At 37.9% G+C, this 23,991-nt stretch overlaps 2 protein-coding genes across 5 annotated transcripts in view; one reads left to right on the forward strand and one right to left on the reverse strand.

The window, feature by feature from the left end:
- The window catches only part of INTS8 (integrator complex subunit 8), a 24,109-nt gene extending 14,644 nt beyond the window's left edge, over positions 1-9,465 (forward strand). The window contains exons 17-28 of one of the 3 annotated variants that reach the window (XM_060681897.2): positions 587-708; positions 2,083-2,267; positions 3,122-3,155; positions 4,126-4,182; positions 4,271-4,332; positions 5,896-6,014; positions 6,799-6,902; positions 8,278-8,328; positions 8,493-8,566; positions 8,648-8,712; positions 9,035-9,078; positions 9,246-9,465. In XM_060681897.2, coding sequence (XP_060537880.1) covers positions 587-708; positions 2,083-2,267; positions 3,122-3,155; positions 4,126-4,182; positions 4,271-4,332; positions 5,896-6,014; positions 6,799-6,902; positions 8,278-8,328; positions 8,493-8,566; positions 8,648-8,712; positions 9,035-9,078; positions 9,246-9,362 — 1,034 coding nt within the window. In that variant the 3' untranslated portion in view covers positions 9,363-9,465. Of the gene's footprint in view, positions 1-586; positions 709-2,082; positions 2,268-3,121; positions 3,156-4,125; positions 4,183-4,270; positions 4,333-5,895; positions 6,015-6,798; positions 6,903-8,277; positions 8,339-8,492; positions 8,567-8,647; positions 8,713-9,034; positions 9,079-9,245 lie in introns of all 3 variants that reach the window. The other 2 variants (XM_087891361.1, XM_087891362.1) reach the window with 2 other exon arrangements.
- CCNE2 (cyclin E2) lies at positions 9,401-23,842 on the reverse strand. Of its 2 annotated transcripts, none has more exons than XM_034422461.3 (12): positions 23,753-23,842; positions 21,013-21,051; positions 20,820-20,922; positions 19,769-19,816; positions 19,239-19,390; positions 17,801-17,936; positions 17,030-17,176; positions 15,461-15,556; positions 14,282-14,416; positions 13,009-13,120; positions 11,242-11,396; positions 9,401-10,469 (listed from the first exon to the last, which is right to left on the reverse strand). In XM_034422461.3, the coding sequence occupies exons 2-12, from the start codon at positions 21,024-21,026 to the stop codon at positions 10,377-10,379; spliced, it is 1,191 nt and encodes a 396-aa protein (XP_034278352.1). In that variant the 5' UTR covers positions 21,027-21,051; positions 23,753-23,842; the 3' UTR covers positions 9,401-10,376. The 2 variants fall into 2 exon arrangements, with proteins under 2 accessions (XP_034278352.1, XP_060537879.1); XM_060681896.2 differs by having other exon boundaries at positions 23,748-23,818.
- Between the last annotated feature and the right edge of the window lie 149 nt (positions 23,843-23,991).

Consider the following 23,991-nt stretch of genomic DNA (forward strand, 5'->3'; position numbering starts at 1 on the left):
TATATCCTGCCTTTATTATTTTTTTTATAAATAACTCAAGGCAGCAAACGTACAACTTCTATTCCTCACAACAACAATCCTGTGAAATTGGTTGGGCTGAGAATGCGTGACTAGCCCAGCTGATTTTCATGCCTAAGACGGGTCTGGAACTCACAGTCTCCTGATATCTAGCCTGTTGTCTTAACCACTAGACCAAACTGGCTCTATTAAGAGTGATCAGTCTTTAGGTATGACAATTGTATTACTATCAGTAGTAGTTATAGTGCTTATAATTACATTTTTGTCTGCTGGCCAGTTCTAATGCTACATTAATGCTGATTGACGGTAAGCCATACATAGAATTGTGTATTCTAGATATCCCTGTTTATGGCTCATAAGCCACAAAGATAATTGGTGTTACTTCCCTAACCCACATATTCTGTATTGGCGCTTTTCTACTCCTCGTCCCTATTTCCCATTTCATAGACCATAGAGTTCTCTTAAAAGCAAGGAAGTTTTCATAATCTTGTTAATTGCTCTCAACTTTCTAGGATGTAATTTCTGTAGGAAACCATCTGATCAGTTTCTGTTTCAAAATGCATTGTAGATATTCCTCTTCGACAAGTTGTAGCAGAGGAATGTGTTGCCTTTTTGTTAAACTGGCAGGAGAATGAGTACTTGACTATGCAAGTTCCACATTCATTGGTACAGTCTAATCCTTATGTGAAGGTAAGGCATAATTTTGTATTGATTAGGAAATTGAAGAATCCTGAACAGTCTTCTAACTTGCTTGCTGTATATGTTAAGGTGTAACCTAGTAGCAGTATTCAGTAGTCCGATCCAAAGTGAGCAGTGGTAATTCAGATCTAGGCTGTCACCGATATCCTAAAATGGGTGTCAAACTCGCGGCGTCACTTGACGTATTGGGACTTTTTCCCCCTTCACTAAACCGGGCGTCGGCGTGGCCAGCATATGATGCATCTGGCTCACAGGCCGCAAGTTTGATAGTCCTGTCTTAAAAGAAACTACACTTCTTTAACAGAAAGTAACTGTTCCATGTGCTTCGACCAGGGGTGAAATGCTCCTGGTTCGGACTGGATCATCTGATCCAGTAGCGATGGAGGCGGGTGGTTCGGAGAACTGGTAGCAAAAATCCCTGCCCCCCCCCCCATGCGCAGCTGAGCCGCACAATCATCAGGGGCTTTTTTTACTTTTAAAAGCATTTTTTCTACAACCTCTTCGGCAGAAACAATACTTTTAAAGGTAAAATAAAAAAGCCGCTGATGATCCTCAAAGGGATCGTCAAAGGCTTTTAAAAGAAAAAAACCCTTTTTTTCTTTTAAATGCCTCTGACGATCCCAGGTGAGTTGCCTGATCGGCAGAGGCTTTTTAAAAAAGCCTCTGTCGATCAGGCAACTCAGCTGGGATCATCAGAGCCTTTTGAAAGCATTTTTTTAATGCCTCTTCGCCAAAGAGGTTGTAGAAAAAATGGTTTTAAAAGTAAAAAAAAAAAAAATGGCCATACCCACCCAGTCACATACTCCCCCCCCCCACCAAGCCACACCCACAGAACCCGTAGTAACAAATTTTAGATTTCACCACTGGCTTCGACGTATAATCATGCTGGCCACATGATCAGGGAACCCTCCACTAAGAAATGGAAATGAGCACTGCCCCTTAGAGTCAGAAACGACTGGACAGGGGAAACCTTTACCTTTATATACATATGCATGGTCCAAACTCTGAATTATTTCAGTTTTATAAAAATAATACAATAGTCCAAAATTAGCCAGATCAGAGAATTCTATAATTAATTCTGGATAGTTGAGATGCATTGGGAGCTTTAGACTATTTGTTTAAATATTAGAAGCTCTCTATTCAGGCCCTTAACTACATTTGAACTTCTGAATTTTAGAAATACCTGCGCTAGGATGAGCATGGTGTTTCTGGACAATAATCTGGACCTAGATATTCTTTTGAAATATCCTGCATATTTCTAGCTAATGGTTTTAGTATTAACTTGGATAATAGTATGTTCCAATAGGGATAGATTGCTGGAACAGATGACATTTATCCATTCAAAGACTCTTCTTTTTTGCTTAGTTAGGCCAGCTTTTGGCTGCCACAAGTCAAGATCTTCCTGGACCAAAAGAGGGCAGGTGGGCAGCTACAGACCTTTGGGAGATTGTTGTACAAATCTGCAGTGTATCCCACCAACACAAACGAGGGAATGATGGCAGAGTGAGTTTAATAAAGCAGAGAGAATCAACATTAGGCATTATGTACAGGTAAACTGCTGTAATTTTCTTATATCCCTAGCTGTTATAGTCATGATATTATTCTATATCTAATAGCAGTAGCACTTATATACCGCTTTATAGCCTCCTCTAAATGGTTTACAGAGTCAGAATATTGCCCCAGCAACAATCTGGATCCTCATAGAACGATCTTGCTTGTAATTAAATTTCCTAAGAATATCTCATTTACTTATAATTATGCTTCTTTAGAATAAAATAAAAGTAGCCTCCTAAGTAGAAAAATTGTTCTGGGTAAGTTCTATGCAATATGCAAAAATAAATACATAGCTTGTACCATATTTACATAATATTTAATGATCTTGTTTGTACATTGTAAACAGAATAATTCCAGCAACAGTGGAATTTTTCCACAAATAGCAAACTCAGGCGATGAGCACTAAAAAGATTGGAGTCAAAACAAGGCAGCTGATAAGAGAGGTAGATAGGCGTGCTCTGGAGAATTTTTCTGAAGTACAAACATACATAAAAATGATAAAGGCATGGTGAAATAAGCACTCTGCAAAATGGTGGTTGCTTTTGGAAGAGAAGAGAAAAATTGAAATCTAGGTTGAGGATGGAAGCATGAACTACCATTAAGAACATTCTCCTTAGAAACCAAGAAGATACTTCAAAAATATTTGGTATGTTTTATGCATATTGTCTGGTCTTGCCATTTTACCTTACTATCTGGGAATGCTTTGTTGTTGCTGCTCTTTTTAAAGTTCCAAATATTGATCAGATCTGTATTAAAATCTTTTACATTGTCTCACTCTTCTAGAAAAAAAGTTTAAAAACTAATCTAATTAATAGTAAGTCAGTAAATTAAACAAACACTTTCTCTTTAGGAATGAATTATTATCGTTCATCAAAAAGTTGCGGGTGAGTTTGGAGTTAAAAATTGTAAATGTGTTAAAGCATAATAGCTTGTTTCTGCTGAACAGGGATGCCTGCTGGGTATAGTCAAAAAAGTTAGTGGCGACTACACTGATATGAGCAAAGCCTTATCTGTTTCCTATGTGTGTCACCATAACATCATCCCTATTTTTTTGGTTACATCCTATCAACACCCCATTGCTAATAAGGACGCTAAACAAAAATATTCTAATTAAGAAAGTGATTTTGATATTACATTTGTCAGAACAAATTTTGACATATTAACAAAAGGAATAACAAAAGGACTGGGATATAAGTGTGATTTCATCAATTATACGGCCTTCAAAAGAATATCATTTTCAGTGTTAATGAGTTAATACAAAATATTTTAAAATACAGTTACTGTAACTTGTCTGCAGATTTGAGAAATGTCAAAAGGGATTTAAAACAGTTTCTATAAAAAGGATCGCAGAAAATTGTACGTGGTATTGTATCTAAGATCACTTATAATTATTTGGGAGCAAATTAAGGTAGTTAATACTAGTCTAATAGTCCATGAAGATAAAACCACTGTAAACTTAAGTAAATATAGGTAGTTCTCACTTAACAATAGTAATTGGAACTGGCAACTCTATTGCTAAGTGACATCCAAAATGCAACATCATGTGACTTATGGTGCAGTTTGGGTTACTGTTGTTAAGTGCATTTCACACTATTGTTAGGCACAACATCATGTGATCACAATTTGCAACCCCCTGTTTGTTTCCCCACTGACTTTGTTAGAAGCTGGCAAAGTCCCAAATGGTAATCATAGGGACCGGTTGTCTTACTCAGCACCGTCATAACTTAAAATGGTCACTGAACATGTTGTTAAATGAGAACTACCTGCATGGCAAAAATTTGCCTAGAAAATTTGAATTTCATGGGGAAAGGTTGTGATTTTATATCAGCTCATGTTTTCTCAATGTTCTCATAGGAACCTCTGGTTTTGACAACAATATTATCCTTGTTTGTCAAGCTTCATAACAATCATGTAAGTGCAGTATTCTCTTTTATCATAAATCATCCGCTTTGCTTTCTGAATTCTCTTACTTATTTTATCCTGTCTTTTCTTTTTTTAGGAATTAATTGTAAATAATGTCACAGCAGAGTATATTTCCATTTGGCCATCATCTTTTCCTAAGTAAGGAACTTCGTTTATCCAACTCCATTTATAAATACAATGAAATGTATTTTTGTTTCTTTGGATCTGTACGGGTTATTTCTTAGCTCGGAGCCCCATGTAAAGCTCCATTGGTCACCTTCCATCCAATATTAGGTCTGATGCTGAAAAGGTGATTAAGCAGAATTTTATGGTTCAAAACAGCCTTTTTTGAGTGCTCCAAGCTCAAAACAAAGTATCTGGATTCCAAGAACTTTGTTTTGAAATTAGATTAAACCTATTCTTTCGTTTACACTTTAGAACAAAACTTGCCTGCAAATTCAGGGTTGTTCCTGTCTTGAGAAAAAAACTTGATACAGGCTGGAAAATTTGGAATAGTCCAGTGAAGCATGCTGTTTTAAGATCAAAATAAAACACATGACTGTTTTTAACGTGTAGATTTTAAGCTGAGAATAGGGAAACTATTCAGCGCTCTGCAGGTTCTTGTTCCCACAAAATGAAATTTGGGAGCTAGTGAGATTAATGGGATATACTTCGGCATGTAGATGCATGAGAGCATGGAAGGAAGTGAAAAGAAAACTCCAGCCCACTCTCTGTCTCAACATGCAGCCTGCATGCAACATGTCCTCATCTCTAACAGAGGCTCAAAAGGGAAATTATGTAATATTATATTTTTTGTGAACATAAGATACAAATAAGTTCTTAGGAGTGGTAAAGCAAAGTTTAAATCTTAGATCAGGTTAAGGATGTTTGGAATTAAATACTTAGCAGTGACAGGCAAAGAAATTAAAAAGCATGGACAATAGCAAATATCTTCTCCTGGACTGATTTAAGCCATAATGTGTAGATGACCAGGCTGAACCCAAGGGAGGGGCCAAATGTGTCATAAGTCTTGAGTCCCTGCGTGCCAGCAAAAGATCTAAGTCCAATGCACCTTGAATGCCCTCTTATTCCTGCTCATTTCCCTTTAGTGCTAGTAAGTCAGATTTTTATAGAGACCTTAAACTTGCAATCTTTATCCTCATTTGAACTGCCTGAATCTCCTGATTTCCCTGGCGCTTCATATGATGCAGAAGATTGGAACATAGGTGAAAATCAAGGACTTCAGAGAAGAGAGAAGCTCTCTTAATTTTGGATTCCATGTAACAGCAAAATGGCATTCTGTTGATGTGTATATTCCCAATGAGAGAATGAGAATGAAAAGTTTGCAAGGGGTGTACAGCCGAATCTGAACAGGTAGAAGAAAGGAGCTCCATAATATTGGTTGGTGATTTTGATAAGGAGAGTAAGCAATTTCTTTGATAAAATAGATAATTTCAGATTAACAGAGATCGGTGGGGCTGTCATAAAGCGATACATTTAGATTGCAATCATTCCTATGACCAATAGAAAACAGAAAAGGAAGTTTATATATGTAGCAGTGGAGGGGCCGATCTTTGTCTAGAACTCTGTCCTTTATGTGTAACATCACTAAAAAGGGCATGGAGGCGTACAAAGAATTATTTAAATGCTTTTATTGAAGCAGATTTTAACTACATCATAGTTTTAAGTACATTTACTAATAATTATGTTTTCTCATTTCAGTTTTCAGTCAGTAGATTTTGAAGCAGTAGCGGTCACCGTCAAAGAACTAGTCAACTATGCACTCACTATAAATTCAAACAATCATTTCTGGCTAATCACTCAGGCAGATATTTATTTTGGTAAGTAGAGTTAAACTTGTTTCTATCCATTTATATATATAAATATATATAAATATATATAAACATATATATATATATATATATATATATATATATATATATATATATATATATGCCTATATATATATATATATATATATATGCCTATATATATATGCCTATATATATATATATATGCCTGGTTATCTCACTGTAGTGACTCTGGGTGGCTAACAATATCTAAAAACAAAAGCAATAACAAGCCAAAGTAAAAAAAAACACCCCACCAGGCAACAGTTAAAATAAGCATTTCACAGACTCTTAACTGGCTATCCAACCCCCATGTTTGGGAACCCAGCTACATTTTCAGCCCCCTCTGAAAGGTTGGTAGGATTGGGCCAGTCTACTCTCTGGGAGAGAAGATGTTCCAAAGAGCAGATGCCACAAAATTTTAGTGCAAGGATGGTGTCACTTTGAGGCCGGAGCTGAAAACTTTATTTCTTTTTCTCTCTTGTCAGGCTATTTTGCCTTAATTTGTCCATCCTATTCAAACATTATTGGTAGAGAGGACAGCGTAGGATTCGAAGAAACTTGAAAAAACCCCGTCCTAATTCACAACAAATGTTAAGCTGTTGTATGATGCATCTTGGGGTTAGCATGATGAGCTGTATCATTATGCATGAATCGGGTCATTGTGGATTATTTAACGAATCTTGATGTTAAAAATCTTTAGCTTGGTGTTACATGTGAATATGGCCACTAGATGAAATCATTAACTTTTTTTTCTTCTCCATCTCCAATGTAGCAACTAACCAATACTCTGCTGCACTTCACTACTATCTTCAGGCAGGAGCGGTGTGCTCAGATTTCTTCACTAAGATGGTGCCACCTGATGTATACACTGATCAGGTGAGTGATGAAGTTAGGTAGCAGTATACAAGGAATAAATAGATACACACACACAGAGGTCTCTGATGAACTGGGCTGCTCTATAATACAAGCTGAGTATTAAAGTAGGACCCATTGATTAAAGTTCAGCATTCTAAACATGGGCATGTTGAACTCCTTATTTTATCTGACTTTTTTATCATCTATCCTACTGCAATGAATTTAGAATAAAGTGCATTATTTGGAATTGCTCATTCATGGCCTTTCCCCATATCAGAATTATAGTATGAACACTTCCCCTCCCTCCACCATAGTTTTTCTCAGCTTTATTTCACTTCCAGCCAATCCGTAAGACATCCTTAAATCAACTTAGTTGTATTGGTGCTATAATAGCAGTTTCGCCTTACTTGAAAGCAACTGGCCAGGTTCAGGATGCATCAGAACTGACCTGCTTTGGTGCTTGTTGGTAGCAGTCAGATGGGAGAACAAGATCTGCCCAGTGTCCATTGGCTACTTCATGCTGGGGCAGATAGGTCCTTTCCAGAGATGGGTTTCAAAAATTTCTACTACCGGGTCTGTGGGTGTGGCTTGGTGGGCATGGCAGGGGAAGGATACTGTAAAATCTCCATTCCCACCCCACTCCAGGAGGATACTGTAAAATCTCCATCCCTCCCCAATCCCAGGGAAGGTTACTGCAAAATCCCCATTTCCTCCCGATCAGCTGGGACTTGGGAGGCAGAAAATAGACGAAAGCGGGCCAGTCAGAATTTTTACTACCGGTTCTCCAAACTACTCAAAATTTCTACTACCTGTTCTCCAGAACTGGTCAGAACCTGCTGAAATCCACCTCTGGTCCTTTCCCCTCTAGGGTTAATCTGACCTGCAGAGAAGGTGGTAGGCTAGGAATGTTCTACAGGACAGGCATTTCTCTTTCAACGTACACTTGAATGTACTCCAAGCTTTGATTTCTGATATTCCATAATAAACTCAGCAAGTATGGGAAATTAATTAGAAGGCTTAATATTTAGCAACCTGGCACTGTACAGTGTATCTTTCTGTCATCTTGAGCCTTTTAGTCCCAGCAGTATATTAAGCTGTCATTTCAGATGTGATGCAGAAGATTCTTCAAGACTTTTGGCAGTTCCAGAAGCCGACTATCTAATTCTAACCAGAGTAGAAGCCAAGATAATAATGTAACAATTTATAGCAAGTGAGGCCAATGGAACATTGGTAGATGTATTTGGTCTCTAAGAGTTTGTTTTTGCTTGTGCTATTAATAGTGAAGCAGAAAACAGTTAAGTGATATGACTTGTACTCATTGTTTTCCATTTAGGTACAGTAGCTATACCAGGTAAATGGACAAATCGTAGATTTTAACTTGCATATTTCTCTGTAGGTGATTAAACGAATGATAAAATGCTGTTCTCTGCTCAATTGCCATACACAGGTAAGAATATGTATCCATCTATTAACTGGGAAAATTGTGAAGAGGGAAATGCTACCAAAAAAGCCTGTACTGCATTCATCTGGAGTGCAGTGTCAGTTTATTGTATAATCATGACATAATAACCTCATGACAAGTTATATATTAGCAAATCATTATTCTTCCAGGTGGCAATTTTGTGCCAGTTCCTTCGAGAGGTAGATTATAAAACTGCATTTAAAGCACTTCAGGAGCAAAACAGGTAAACAAGATTTTTACAGTTTCATTTGCCATATAAATATACATTAATGGCATAAAAAATAACTGAAACCCTGTTTTTCAGCCATGATGCTATGGATTCTTATTATGACTATATATGGGACATTACTATCTTGGAATACTTGACATGTATCCTTTTATTTTAAAAAGCTACATGGGATTGATTTGCAACCAGAATGGCTTTAGTCATTGGCTATTATTTAAACTGGTAATGGTAATTTCATTTATGAGAAGTATAGCAGGGAGATAGCACAAAATAAGGAAATCCTCTCTCTATTTAAAAATAGCTGCATTTTAAAAGATTAGGACTTTGACGCTCATTTTGCCAGAGGAAGAATTAGGCTCACAGAAAGTGCAAGGAAACTGTTTCTAAAAGAATTTTAAACTGCTATACAAATAGTCTTAAGAATTTAGATGACTCTTTGCTGGAGTTTCCTAAATGGTGTTTCAGATCTTCATCACAAGCGAGGCGAAACAGACAAGAAACAGATAGCGGTAAGTTCTTACGGTTTCATATATTGAAAGGAATTTCTAAGAAGATATCGCAGTGGTCTGCGTCTGAAACCATTACATTTTAAAAATCACCCTTTTCCCCCATTGACAAAATTTGTGAATAAGAACTTATTACTAACCTGAGTTTTTGTTGATGTTTGGGCACATAGATTAAAGCTATTGGGCAGACAGAACTGAATTCTAGCAACCCAGAAGAAGTACTACAGCTTGCTGCTCAAAGACGAAAAAAGAAGTTTCTTCAAGCAATGGCAAAGCTTTACTTTTAGAAACTTATTTTCCTTTGCAATATAAGAAGAAAAGTATCTGTTGCAAGATATTTCAACACTTTATTTAACATGAGAATTTTTATAATACATATTTATAAACATACTGTGTGGTATTTTCCTATTTATAAAACAAAATCCCTCATTTTTGCATGTATAGAGAATTAGATTAGCTGTGTATTGCATGTAAAAAAATAGATGTGAGTTGTAATGAAGAAGGCCTACTATTCAGAGTGTAGCTCCTTTGCATTCAAGCTATCCTTACTGCAATCCAGTCTTTGTTTCTCTTGCACTGTAGACAGCTAGTTTGTAGAATATTTAGCACTTCATGAGGAAAGAGGTAGGATACGACAGCTGTTCACTGAAGATGTCCAGTTTAAGTGGAAAATTCTTAAACTGCTTCTTTACCTCTAAAAGTAAAGTTTTTCAGTCTTTGCATTCCCTACTCCTGCTTTATTATATTAAGGCAATTTGTTATCATTCCTTAGTTACACCATCTTAAGTGTATGGCAGTAGGAACGTTGGCTTAGTAACCTTAGGTTAAAAAGGTTAATATAAAGGCTTTTACTTTGTGGCTGCACTGATGTGCAAGCTGAAAAGTGACTCACTTTGTTGAGTCCTTAGATTCAGACTTCCTCACTCAGGGTTTTATCACCACAGGTCAGAAGAATGTTTTATCCTATGCAAAACCAGCATACACCAATAGACAATTGGCAAAACAGTACTATTAAATTCACAAATAACTAAATTTGACAAATTCATTTGCATCTGTTAAAAAAAATTAAAAGTTGCTTAAGACAATTTTAAGTTAAAAATCCATAGTTAATTATGAATTTAGTTAATCAGAAAAAATCCAATTTCTCTAGGCCTCATTGGGCTTTAAATGTAAAAGATCCAGGCCAGCTGCATGTGAATGTCCTTCAGTTCCATCCTGATAGTCTTGTCAGCCACATCAAGTGTAAAAGCTGTTTGTATATTCAGTCTTAACAAAGATCCCAGTCTTCGCACACAGGATTTTCACTTTTCAGAACTCTTCGGAGGAGTTATTATTCCTCCCGTAGATACCGGTGATAGCTGACTGGGTACCGCTACTTCATAGTTAATTTCATCCTATCCAATAAAAAGAACAAATTATTGTGATGAAAAAGAAACTACTTTATTGTTAATTTCATTCTGTCCAGTAAAAAGGACAATTATTATTGTGATGAAAGGAGAAAAAAATCCTCTAGCCACAATGTGTCATCTCTTTGAAAAGGTGAAATAATCACTCTGCAAGGTATGTTAGGCCAAAACGGAGTGGATGGTCCAAAGTCACTGAGAGCTCCTAGGGCTGAGGGTGGACTTTAACCTGGGTGTCATTGGATCTTGACCAACACTTTCACCATAGCACCACACTGGCTTTTACATATCTCAAAGGGTTATTATAAGCTTCCTATTGATGATCATTTCTTGCAAGAACAATTTCAGATCATGGTAGTCAAATTTACTAAATCATCATTTAGGTATTATTAAATCAGCAGATAGTTTAGAATTCATAATGCTAGCCAAATTGTTGCATGCTTTGTCAGCAGCTGGACCTGAAGCTGGAAATCTCCACAGATGACCGTATAGTCTCAACGTTTTCTGCTGACAACCCTTTTGTGCATGGCTAGTTCAACTACTGTTCTTTAGATTCCAGATAATCCTCACCCCAATGTTCTAGGCCTTGTCCAGACCATGGTAGATGGAAGTATGATTCTTGTCATCTTAGAATCATAGGAAAATGCATACTACTACCAAATAACTATAGGTAGGAGAGATATAAAGAAGCATTTTTCTAATTCCAAGAAAGTATAATCACAATGGAAGACCAAACATTTAAAGAGGGAAAATTCATTCTTACCAACATATCCAAATAGTTTGTATGGGTTTGTATGTTATGTCTATCTTCCACTGCAATCTTCTTGAAATTTTTCAATTTCACTGGTATTTTTTTTGCTACTTTGAAAAATGGTTCCATCCACTCTACGCATTCTGCAATATTAGTCCAATCCAATCCTAAAAACAAAGCGAAAGAATTTACTGTAGCTACCTGAAATACTCGACATCTGTGATATACTAATGTCTCAAAGCCTCCTGTTGATTTTTTACTTCTGTTAACTTGCAAGGCTGGAAGAAGCTTTTGCACTGCTCTTACACAGAAGCCTCTTCTAGTCACTATAATAGCAACAGCATTTAGACGTATATACCACTTCACAATGCCTTACAGCCCTCTCTAAGCGGTTAACAGTCATCCTATTGCCCCCAATAATCTGGGTCCTCATTTTACCCACCTCAGAAGAATGGAAGGCTGGGTCAACCTTGAGCCGGTGAGATTTGGACTGCTGAACTGCAGGTAGCAGTCAGCTGAAGTAGCCTGCAGTACTGCACTCTAACCACTGCGCCACCTTTGCTCTCTAAAAGTGCAGGACAGTGTTACCTCAGTCTTCTTTTAGCAATCTCTAGCATCCACCAATATCTGACCTGCCAAACACACTCTTCACTATTGCAAGCAAAGGAGCAAAAGCAGCATGGAGGGCGCTCAGCTATCATTGAAATTAAGTGCCCTTCGAAGATCTGAATAGTTCTTTTACATATACTATATTTGCAGGTGTATTTTATTATAATAGAGGAAGTAAGTCATTGATCATATGATTGGAAATTAACATTTATATAGTCTGACAACTTAAGACAATAGAATAAAACACTTCTTATTTCATGGCTAGTCATGTTTACTTGTGACTAATCACTGTTGGATTTTAACGTGAATCGTATTATTCATAGGAGCAGACTCATTTAATGAATAGTAAAAAGATTTACACCAAAATGCACAACTGAGGAAAGGACTACACGAAAGAATTATTTGCAAAGGTTTTAGAAAGTCCAAATAAAAGGGCAAAAATTTTCTCATGAGAACTGAATATAATTGCAAACATTGTAAATCAAACAAAAAAAAAATGAAGGGGAAGGAGGAGAATGCAGAAAGAAATATGGTTATTTTCTCTTAACACTCTTGGAGACTATCCAAGAGCACAAAGAAGGAAAAAGAGTGGAAAATAGCTATACAGCCATATTTTCCCCTCATTCTTTACATTGTTTTCTCCATCAAGTATTCAAGACGAGATTAAAAACAGCAACAGAAGAACATATTTTTTTAAAAAAGAGACAGAATCTCATTGGATGAAATTCCCCAATTCATACTGAGACAATATTTTTTAATCATGCTTAAGATAGAAGTGAAAATGGGCCATGGAAATCATAGAAGAAATCTATTACTTTAATGTGTGGCTGAAAAAGAAGGAAATTAAGAAAAATTAAGGAAAAGAAGAGGGTGGATGAGGCAAGGCCCAGGAAGCAGGAAGTCTCAGGATGAGAAAAGGAAGTATTGTTTTGAACATTTAGATGCCATTTCTCTAGATCTACCTGCTCTCTCTTCAATTAACTGAGAAAACACACACACAGAGATAGGGTGGGGAGGATACTATAATTCATCACTTTTATGATCATGTCATGAATATGCCAAGTTTATTAAATATTGTGCCCTTCAATATCTTATGACACTTGCAGGCTCACATACATTAACTTCCTAAAATGAAAATAAAAATACACAATTATTCATAGTTTACCATACCTGAAGCCTTCTTTACTACTAGTTCTGAGGTATGATAGCAGAGGGCAGCAGCTGCCAATATCCTATATTGGAAATCCAGAGAATTGACATCTATAATACAGAGATCTAAAAGCTGTGGAATGACATACATATCATTAGAAAGAACTTTACATCAATTATTGCGCAGTATAAGCTCAGTATAAAATCTATTATATCTTTCCCACATTTATATTAGAAAAACTCAGATTTACTGACTCATTAAATTTGCATCTGACTCACAGCCTATATTTGTGCTGTAGGTCTGCCTCCCAATCAGTGTTAATTTCTCATGCAAAGCTGATGGTAATTGCCTTTTTAGACACTGAAGCTGAGCACCAGACAGCAGCTCATTATGGCTCACAACTTTCATACTTCAAAGCCCAGTCAAGTGGCTGTTTTGCTTTCCCACCTACAGTAGTCTGCAATTTGATTGGAGGCTTAGATTTTCTATCTACTTATCTGTTCTCTTTGTTTTTAATAGATCTATCTAGATTCAGTTTATTGAATTAAATAAGTTATGCATCTGCATTAAGTTGAAACTTAGCTAGTGCTACTTCAAGGTTAAACAGATTTCAGACTTGAAGGATCTTCTCTGCTCTTTGATTGAGATCCAGAGATCAAGGCATAAATGTAGAATTGGTATTTTGAGCCAAAGATTTTATTTTTAGTATCTTAACTTAGTGTAAAACTGTCTCCCAGCTTTCTTCTTTTGGATAGGGAATCATTTGCTTTTACTATGAAGTCGAGGACATTTGTATATCTGGTGCAAATCAAACAAAAATCTACCTGTAAATACTTTATATAATTATAAATTACAATTATAGCTGGTTTAATACATGGAGGTTAACAGGTGATGCTATATTCCAAAGAAAGTTAAAACTGGTTCTTTTTTGCATCTACACTACAAGAATTCAGTATGCTATGCATTTTTTTAAAAAAAAAATCTTTTTTTTACAACTGCTGACTGCTGTAAAATCTCTTTAGAATTTAGAATATAGTTTTAAGAAAAATTAGGCCTCTAACAGAATCCCAAGAAAGCAACATTTCTTATCTCCAGAGAACAACGCATCAGAGGTCATACAATGAAGGAGACATGCAATTAGAAAAGAAGCATGGATAGAGCATAAGGTGATTGCAGATTATGGCTTCCTATACTACATTTTTAATGCTATCTAGAATGACAATAGCTTTACTGTCAGTAATAGCAGTTGTCCCCCCAGCTTTACATGCCATGCATGCTGAAACAGAAACCTACCTGTGCTATTTCAATAAATTTGTCCTGAGAATATTGAGGTAGCAGCACTTTGGGAGCATCCTTCACTGCATCCACTTGAAGATAAAGGTTCAGCCAGGAGATTACGGTCACTGGGCACAACTCCCACTTAAGAGCCTACAAATATTAAAACATAATGTTTATAGGGCTGTCTATTGCAGTGGTTTAGCTTTCAAATTGTGGGATATCTGCAACAGATACTCTCTAAGTAAATAAGCTTTCATTATTTTAGTCTCACAAACAGCAGAAGAGGTAGCATTCTTTATTATATCATAAATAAGTATTATTGTAAGTATTAAATAAATATGTGATAAGTAAGTTCTTATTTTCATATTTGATAGCATGCTAATTTTTCAATGTGTAATATTAGTGGAAGGGATGACCTTTCAAATCAAAGCATTTTGCATAGGCCAACTGTACATCTGAAATTCTAGATCTACATGAGACCTTCAAAGCCTCTAGATTCCCCCCCGCCCTAAAATTTACCACAGATTTGTAACTGAATATGACACCATGGGAAAATTATTAAATATATGGGGATTTAACTATGTTCATTAAATGTATATTCAATTAAAACACACAATCAAGTTTAGGTCATTGATTTGTTTGTCCTAACCTCAGATACATTTAGAACCATGACAATTTGAGTAGAAGTCTACTCAAAAGCTAAGGACATATCTCAGCCTGGAAAAAAAAAAAGGGTAATTTCTGTCAAGTCTTACAACATTCTGGAAATAATCCACTGAAGAGATCCCATTCTGAACAAGCCAAACAAAATGTTCTGTGATAAGGCTAATGTGAATAATCTCAAAAGCAAAACTTGTTTGAGCTTCATATACTCATTTAATATAGCTACATCTAGAATCACACCACTAGCATGAGCAATTCCTAGTCCTAATTCTTCAATTCCTAGTCTTAATTCTTCAATAAGACAGTTAAATTTTCTTCCATCAACTATTACGCTGGAAAAAATAACTGTGTTTAAAATAACTTTTCCTTTAAAAGGGATTTTTCCCAGCTGATTAGTAATATACAACTTTAAGGCAAGAATTAAGACCTAGCATTTATAAAGCAGTATTTAAAAGCAGTTCAGATAAGAGGTTGGTAAATTAATTCCTAGTATATCAGTTCGAGAAAGAAGGGCTCAAATTGTTTTGTTACCTTTAGTATAATTAGTTCCATCCTTATAATGTCATCTTCACTGCAAGCACCATCAGTAACGTAGGCAAACTCCTGCAGTTTAGGAGCATATATTTCCTTTAAAAAGAAGAAACAGTGTTAAAACAGACTTTGCAGAACTGATCACAGTTTTCTACATCCCTATGCAGTATAAATATGTATTTTAGTTTTACAACTTGGAAGAAGCTCAATTCAATTACTGATTTTTTTAAAATTTCCCACAGGAAACATAATTGGCTACGTAGATACAATCTATTGTGTAAAACAGCAGTGCTCCCTATGCAATCCCGAATATATCAGAAATCCACTGGTAATTCTTTCTCTGCCCTAACCTTGCAAAATAAAAATAAAAAACCAATCTACAAATAACTGTCGGCTATGTTAGGATATCTATTCCTAAACTGCACCAGCTTTCCAAATCTCTAGAAATCTGAGTTATTTAACCTAAATGAGTTTCTATATACTGAGTAAAATGACATGGCAATGTTTCAACATGCATTATCTTCCCAAATAATATTTTTTTTAAAAAAAATGAATTAGCAGGACATCCTAAAAGCTGACCATAAGTGCTTTGTTTTTAATAAGTCTAGGTCAGAAATATCCCTACAGCCTATGAAAGGGAAATAATTTGGATATTTTCAGGAAGTTTCCTGAAATACTTTTATTTTCAGAAGAGACTATTTTATCTGATCTCAAACCCAGTCACACTAAGAACCCATCAAACTTCTAAAAGGTTAGCAGATTAGCTACAGAGCCTGTTTCCTACTTTGTAACCAAATTCACTAAATCTACCCGATACTTCCTCAGCTGTCATTAGATTTTGAAAGTTATATGAGCTATGTACGGGGGATTAGGCTTTACGATTTTTATTTGACTGAATATTAGATATTTAAGATCTTTTGGATTAGTTTGCTTGCTTGCTTTCAAGTCAGATTTTACTCCTAGTGACTCCAAAAACAAACTGGAGAGCCACTTTGACGTAGTGGTTAAGGTGCTGGCCTAGAAACCAGGAGACTATGAGTTCTAGTCCCATTTTAGGCATGAAAGTCGGCTGGGTGATTTTGGGACAATCATTCACCCTCAGCCCAAGTTACCTCACAAGATTGCTGTGAGGAAAATAGGAGAAGAAAAGAGTATTATGTAAGTAACACCTTGAGTTGCTTATAATGTAATAAAGGTGAGATAAAATGTCATAATAAATAAAACAAGCATAGGCAGTTTTCTAGGAAAGCACATTTTCAAAAGTGGTGCACCATTGCCTTAAAAAATGGCATTCGAATTTTCTGATTGAAAGCACAGCTTCAGGGAATGACTTTTAAAAGTATATACTATTTCTGGAGAGCTCAAGACAATTTAAATTGGGATTTCTTTTCATTTTCATCTCCATAACAATGACCTACTGAAGAAGACTGTCAAAGAGAAGAAGACTGACCCAAAATTATCTTGTGAGTTTTCATGGATGAAAGTAGATGGGAAACAGTCTCCTCAATTCTGCCCCAATACTAAGTATAACCAAGTAGCTGCAGAAATGTATTGCATGTCTCTACTTACCTCAAGCTTGGAAGCAATGAACAGGGTTGTAATTCCTATAAGCTGAAGCATGGTTTTATTTATGTCCTTCTGAGTCAACATGAATCTATCAAAAAAGTCTTGGGCCAAATAGAATGTTTCTCTATGAAGTGTGTATACTTCACATACCTGTAATGAAATGCATAGCAAACAACATTCTGAATTGTTGGTGAAAATTTCATTTTGATATTACATGCCCTTAATTTTAAATAAAAATCAATTTTTTTTTTACTTGATTTTGTTCTAATAATTCTTCACATGCAAAGCAAGCATACCTGGGGCTGGAACTATACCATAAAGTGTGTGTGTGTGTGTGTGTGTGTGTGTGTGTGTGTTTAACATGAAATCTTATATATGCAGGTTTGATTCCTCAATCACATAATGGCTTCTGATATATGAAACATTTAAAGTTGCAAGCTTGCAAGTATTCCTTTATAGATGACTTGCTGATGCATGTAGTTTAAGGAGACAAGTCAAGCAATGAGGTGGGTGGAGTTCATAAAACACCTTTCTTTCTTGCTACTTTACTGAACAAGGTTGATACCTTTCAGATTTGATCATAAAAGCCACCTTTCTCTTTTAATATTATTCACTGACGTTCTAGAAGTAATGTTAAATCCTTAATTTAAAACTGGTGCTTTAACTTAAGAAGGAAAATATACATTGTTAAAAGTAAACAAATTAAATGCTTAAGATTCTTGGACACTATGCTGTTCCCTCAGTGTTGTTTTACAATCTTATTTCAATACTTACCTCTAGAAGCCAATCCAATAGGACTGATCTCATGTGTGGCTGTAGGTTTGAATGTAGCGATGTGAAATGCTTGCAGTGAGAATATTTGTTTTCTTTTTTGAGAATGTTGAACCAAACATCTCTAGAACTTCCCCAACTAAAATCAAGATAAATAATAAAATTTCAGATAAAAGAAAAAACAAACATGCAAATTTGCTTTGGCACAACTATTTGATTCTGAAACTAAATGCTTCTGTTTGGTGAACCCAATTTATTATTTTTAATTTCTAAAACAAAATATATATTTAACAATGATTCTGTTAAATGCTGTGAAATTAAGTGCCATTTTATTTATTGCATTTCCTAGTTGTTTTTCAGTACTGGATATTTCATAAATACAAAAAAAAACAGTAGAAAAATAAACAGACATTTCACTTGAGACAAAACTGTAACACAGAAGATTTTTATGTGCAAAAGAAGCAGAAAACAAAAAATAGCATGAATAAGATCAAAACACATATTCTGTGCAAAGCTATAGCTTATCTTGGACTTTTGAGAATTTATATTCCTAAATTCTACTGTCTGCTTAAAAATAGGATGTTTATTACACAGCAATCATACCAAAATGAGTTCCACATTTTAAAAATCAGTTAGCTGTTTTATTATACCAGAAGCCTCAGCACAAAAAATTGTCATGTTGGTCAGTTTTAACAACAAAACAGATTACTTTATGACAATTTCATACTTTAGAAGAGAGGTCACAAGAAGAGATGTTTTATTTGTTATATATGAACTCAGAGCTCCCATTTTCCCTTTCAAAATGGGGGGAGGGGAATGGTACAACCACCATATTGAGAAAATGCAGCTGTTATTTTCAAGTGTTGTTCCTGGAATGAAAGCTCTTCAAGTGACTACAATCAGATAGTTTTCTCCTGGCAAATAATAAATTGCATTCCAAGATGCACTTGTCCATCAAGAATTGAGATTTTAGCATTACCTCTGAAAACATGTTGAAGGCTTAGACTAAAACCAAAACTTTTGAAACAGCTGCATGGTGAGTTCTTTATTATGTTCCATATATCACTGGAACCAAGTTAAGCGTAACACTTTTGTATACGCTCCTTAACAATAGTTATGCATGGAACACGTTCTGCCTCCCCAGCTCTGCATAGAACCACGAGTGTAGCCAAAGCACTGCTGCTTCTAAGCATGGTTTATCAATCTCTCGGAATTGTTAGGCACGTTATCCAAATGCAGGATGACATTACTTCAAGCCTATTTAAGGAAACTACTGTATCTAAGTAACATATATGTCTTTCTTTTAGACAGCACATTTAACGCTTAGGTACAGTTTAACCATAGCTATGCATGAGGCTTTCTGACGGGATATCCTATTTTCTCCATGGATATATCAATACATAGCAATATTTTAAATAAATTTTCAGCGCATCTAGCTTACCTAAGATCCGGTAAAGGTGATGGATTTATGAAGAGATTTCTAAACCTGTATTTTTTGAATCGGGAAAAGTCTGTGGTTGTACTTTCTTTGTGTGGAGTTTCTATTATTATGCAAGGAGATACACCACCTGATATTGTGGATGGCCAACAGCTCTAAAAATAAAATAATAATACAGTTCTTAGATAGTTTTTTGGCAAACAGTGATGTCTTCATCCCATGCATTTTTTAATATGGATTTATGTCATTCATATTATGTTATCAGCCCATACCCATTTTAACTAAGCAATTTTATTCTGGGAACTAAAATGCAATGTTTCCTTAGTGAAAAATGGTCTTCATAAACAAATTATAACATTAAAAGCATGTCATGCATTCCCTTCTTAAGTGTTTATTAAAACTAGATTCTGCCAATACAGGGGTGAATAAAATCTTCCCCTTATATTGAATCCACATATACTTTCTAAATTACCACCTTCTGAAGAACAGAATCCAATTATATTTCAAAGCAGTGTTACACAGATCAACCATACCTTAATTTCATATTGATATCCCACATTTTCTTCATCTATCTTGGAGTCCTTTGGAAAACAAACAAAAACCATTAATACTTGAGCAGCAATGAACTGCTGCTAATATCCAGCTCCTCAGATTCATCAAGAGCTTCTCAAAAAATTGGGACCCAGGGACAAAAACAGTAAGACTCTAAATGTACAGCTTGTTATTCAAAATATTCATCAGAGCCTGATAACCTATCCAACTTTGTTTCATGATTATTAAACAGCTGTACATACTTTCTTTAATCAAAAAGGAAATAAAATAATTTGTTTTTTACAATCAAGCAAGGTCAATCTCATATACTTAACAGGTAAAGGGGATTCTGTTGTATGTTGTCAAATATTTCCACCTGATGTGCGAATACAGATACTGCCATATACTTGAGGTTTCCCTGACAATGTCACCCTAAAATAAAATTGGGTCAGTGGAAAAGGCAGATTCAGGCCATAGTTAAGGTGTCACAAGACATGCACTCAAGGTCCCACTCAATCAGATTTCATGTGTCTGTTTGGAACAATCAATCTTCTCAAAGTACTCTGCAGGATTTTTGTGGTGGAGCTGAGAACAAGTCTCCATCTAAGACAACGTGATTTCTCGGGGGGGGGGGGGGATCAGTATAAGTGCATTAATGAATTGGACCCTTACTATTTGTAAATCTATGGCATATGCTTGAGATGCTAATACCATATACACATGTGTATATACATACATACACACACAAATATGCACACACACACATACATGCACACAGAGACTTAAATCAGTTACATCCAAAGGAGCTTGATTCTTTTGTCAGAAGGATGAAAGCAACATTGCAACATTGTGCTGCAAGTCCTGCCTCATTTTTATGTATGCACATCATAATGCATTTACAAAAGCGGCAATACTGTTTTTGTCATTCTTCTCCTACACTTGGTCTGCCCTACAGATTCCACTGGATTGAATTATTCACTGGTCATTGCATAAGACCACCCCAGTTCATACACAATCTTTTTTCTATTTGTGACTCTAAAAATTCCAACCCACCTGCATCGATTTCCTTTTCCTGTTCTGAAGTGACAATGGAACCTGCAGTTCTTCTGGAGATGTGACCTGGCATGGCTGATGCAGTTTAGCTTGCAAACGGCTACTGCAGAAAGGAAAGATATTTTATTCCATCAGTGACATAGAAGAGTGCGCTGCTTTACTTGCATTATATAATTATAAAAGCGATCATTACCTTCGTCTGGACATCTTATTGGAAATTCCAAATTATTTCCTGCAAATAACAGAAGATTAGATGTTAATTCAAAGCCACCGTTTTTCCATTAAACACTAGCTTATGAAAATTCCTGGCTTCAATTACTTATTCTGAAAAAGTGCTTCATTTGTTGCACCCCAAAAGTTGGGGAACTTGTCTCTATGTACGCATTCAAGTTGCATACTGCACCAAGACTTGCTACAGTAACATAAAGGACAACAAAGGACCAAGGCACAAATTTATGGCACATCAGATTTACAGAGTTGGAAGGGACCTTGTAGATCATCTAGTCCAAACACCCCCACCCCCACCCCCGTCCAAGTGGGAACACATCCAAATATGTTTCTGAAATCCAGGTTCTGAAATGTACAACCAGAACAAACAAGTGCTCCACAGAAAGGCAGGCTCCTGTTTCTCCTGAAAAGCCTGGGCTTGGAAAAGAAAATTCATTGGGCAAACTGCCCACATTAGTCATGTTTCATCCTGGGAAAAATTTGCATGCCTGAATCAGGTGAATTGAATTGGGAGACTGGCACACTGTCTCAACCTAAGATAACAGATTTCTCTAAACCAGTATTTCTCAGCCATAGTAGCTCGAAGATGTATGGACGTCGGCTCTCAGAATTATTGGCTGAGGAATTCTGAGAGTTTAAGTCGACATATTTTTGAAGCTGCCAAGGTTGAGAAACACTAGTCTAACCCCTTAGAAGTAAAGGTTACCTTTCCATCCTTTCAAAGAATCGAGTCAGTTTCAGGTTTGCCTACTTCCATTAATTGCCTCACAGTAGCCATTTTGTACTATATTTAAAGATCCTTCTTGAGGCACCTTCTGTTTCCTTTCTCGAAAGCAACTACAAATATTATAGCCCTGTACAGTGTTGGTTACAATGAAGTGAGAATTGTATAATCCAATATTAAGTGATACAGATACATAGGATATACTGAAAATCTTAGCAGTTTAAGAACCAGCACAATTGTACTTTCATTAGGAGCCGGTTTTGTACCTGAAACTTTTCTGGGCACAGATATACATACTGACTACTGTAGAACTCCCAGCCTTTATTTTATCCATTATTATGGTAGCTCATTATGACTACAAACAGATACATTGTGGTTTCTCTTGATGGGAAACAAAAAACAAAATAAAACTTCAATATCTCCCCAACTTTTCTTTCTGCTGGGCGGGAAGGGGCCTGATCCTGTTCTATAACCTTTGCTCGCCAAGCTCCCCCGTTTCTCCGCTCTTAACAACCCCGCGCCAATTTGCAGAGAGCGGGTAAGTGAAGAAGGCGGCAACAGCAGCAGCAAAGGCTTCACTCTCTGAGCGTCCTCCCAATGTCCACCCGAGTCCCGATTGTCGCCACTCTTAACCCGCTGGCGTGGGATTGCTGGATCCAGGGAATGCAAGTAAAAGGGGGGAGAAGTGGGGTGCAATAACGCCTTGCTAAATTTACAATTGGGGGGGGAGGGAAGGTGGCAAGCGGGAACCGGGGTGGGGTGGAAACACCCCCTTTAAATAGAGTCACACAAGAGAACAGGAAACCTTTCCCGCCTTCGGTTACTTATTTGTGGGGGGGGGGGAAGAAATGCTTCATTTGTCGCACCCCGATAGTCGAAGAGAGACTTTTGACAGAAGTGCTCCAAGGGGACCCTAGGAACCCCGATTGCTCCCCGCTCTTTGCATTAAGGTTTCCCTCCAAATGGAGCAAAAGTCCGGACACCCAGACCTTCCCCCACCCCAGGATGGCACCGATCAAGAGCCGGTCTTTCGACCCTTGGGCAAATACTTCGGGGAGGTGGGTGGGAGGGTATTTCGGAGGAGAAACGAGCTCCCCCCCACCTCCCCAAACTGGCTCTCTCTCTCTCCCGCCTTCTGCTGAGAAAGCGCCTTCCACCTTCGCGCATGCCCGGCACCCCATCTGGATTTGGGGGGGGGGGTGAGAGAAGGGTAAGTGCTGGGGCAGCCCGGGAAATGAACGAGCGGGATCCCCACCCCCCCAAATTCCACCCTTTTGCAAAGCGGGGAGGGAGTCCGGCTCTCTCCCTCCAAAAATATCTGGCACTCCCAGCATAGGCAGGCCGATCGAGCCGGGTCTTACCTCTTTGGATATCCCCTACGCTGAAGGCTCATAGCTCCCCACTTCGGATAAGCCTCGACCGACCCCCCCCCAGAGCCAGACATCCCCCCAAAAAATCGCCTCTTCTCATGCCCGGGATTCCCTCCAAGCCGGGGAGTGGGGGGAGGGAGAGAGATATGAAACTACCCAGAAGCAGCCCTTTTCCACCCGGGGGGCAGACACCCCTCTCTCCCGCCACGACACCCTCCGAGCTGACCTCCCCGAGGTCGGATGGGCTGGGGATCCCCGTTATTTCCCTTTCCCCGCCTCATTCTCCCTCCAAAATGCAAGTCGGCGAGCTGGCGGGCGTGCATCCCGCCTTCTGGCTTCCTTCCCCTTGGCCAGGAGCCTCGCGCCTTTTGCCCCGCTGCCAGTCGCCCCCACCCATGCCCCCCCCTTAAAGACCCCCCCCTCAGAATCTTGGGGCGCAATCCCGCCCCCCCCCAAAAAAGCATCCCCACAGCCGCTCCCCCACCCAGCGCTCCCTCGCAGAGGAAAACCGGGGGAGGGTGGGAGCCCGGGCAGGGCAACCACCACCACCCCGGCGCCCCCTCGGGCAGCCTCCCCCCCGCCCTCCCCGCCGGAGCCCCCACGCACCGCACCTCAGTCGCTTCAGCCGCGCAGAAACTGAACTGTTCTCAGCTGGCGCCGGCGCCAAGGCTCTATATGGGCCACGTCTGCGCATGCGCCAGGGCGGCTCCCGGCTCTTCCCTCCAGTCAGCGCCTGCGGTTCCCGGGCTGCGGATTTCTCCCGCCCGCCGCCTGCTCCCTCCGGGCGCTTCAACCCGCATCCAGGCAGAGAGAAGGCCGCTTCCTTTCACCCCTGCAAGGAGAACCCCGC

The sequence above is a fragment of the Pantherophis guttatus genome, chromosome 3 (genome assembly GCF_059756535.1).
Source record: "Pantherophis guttatus breed Tessera chromosome 3, ASM5975653v1, whole genome shotgun sequence".
Lineage (NCBI taxonomy): Eukaryota > Metazoa > Chordata > Lepidosauria > Squamata > Colubridae > Pantherophis > Pantherophis guttatus.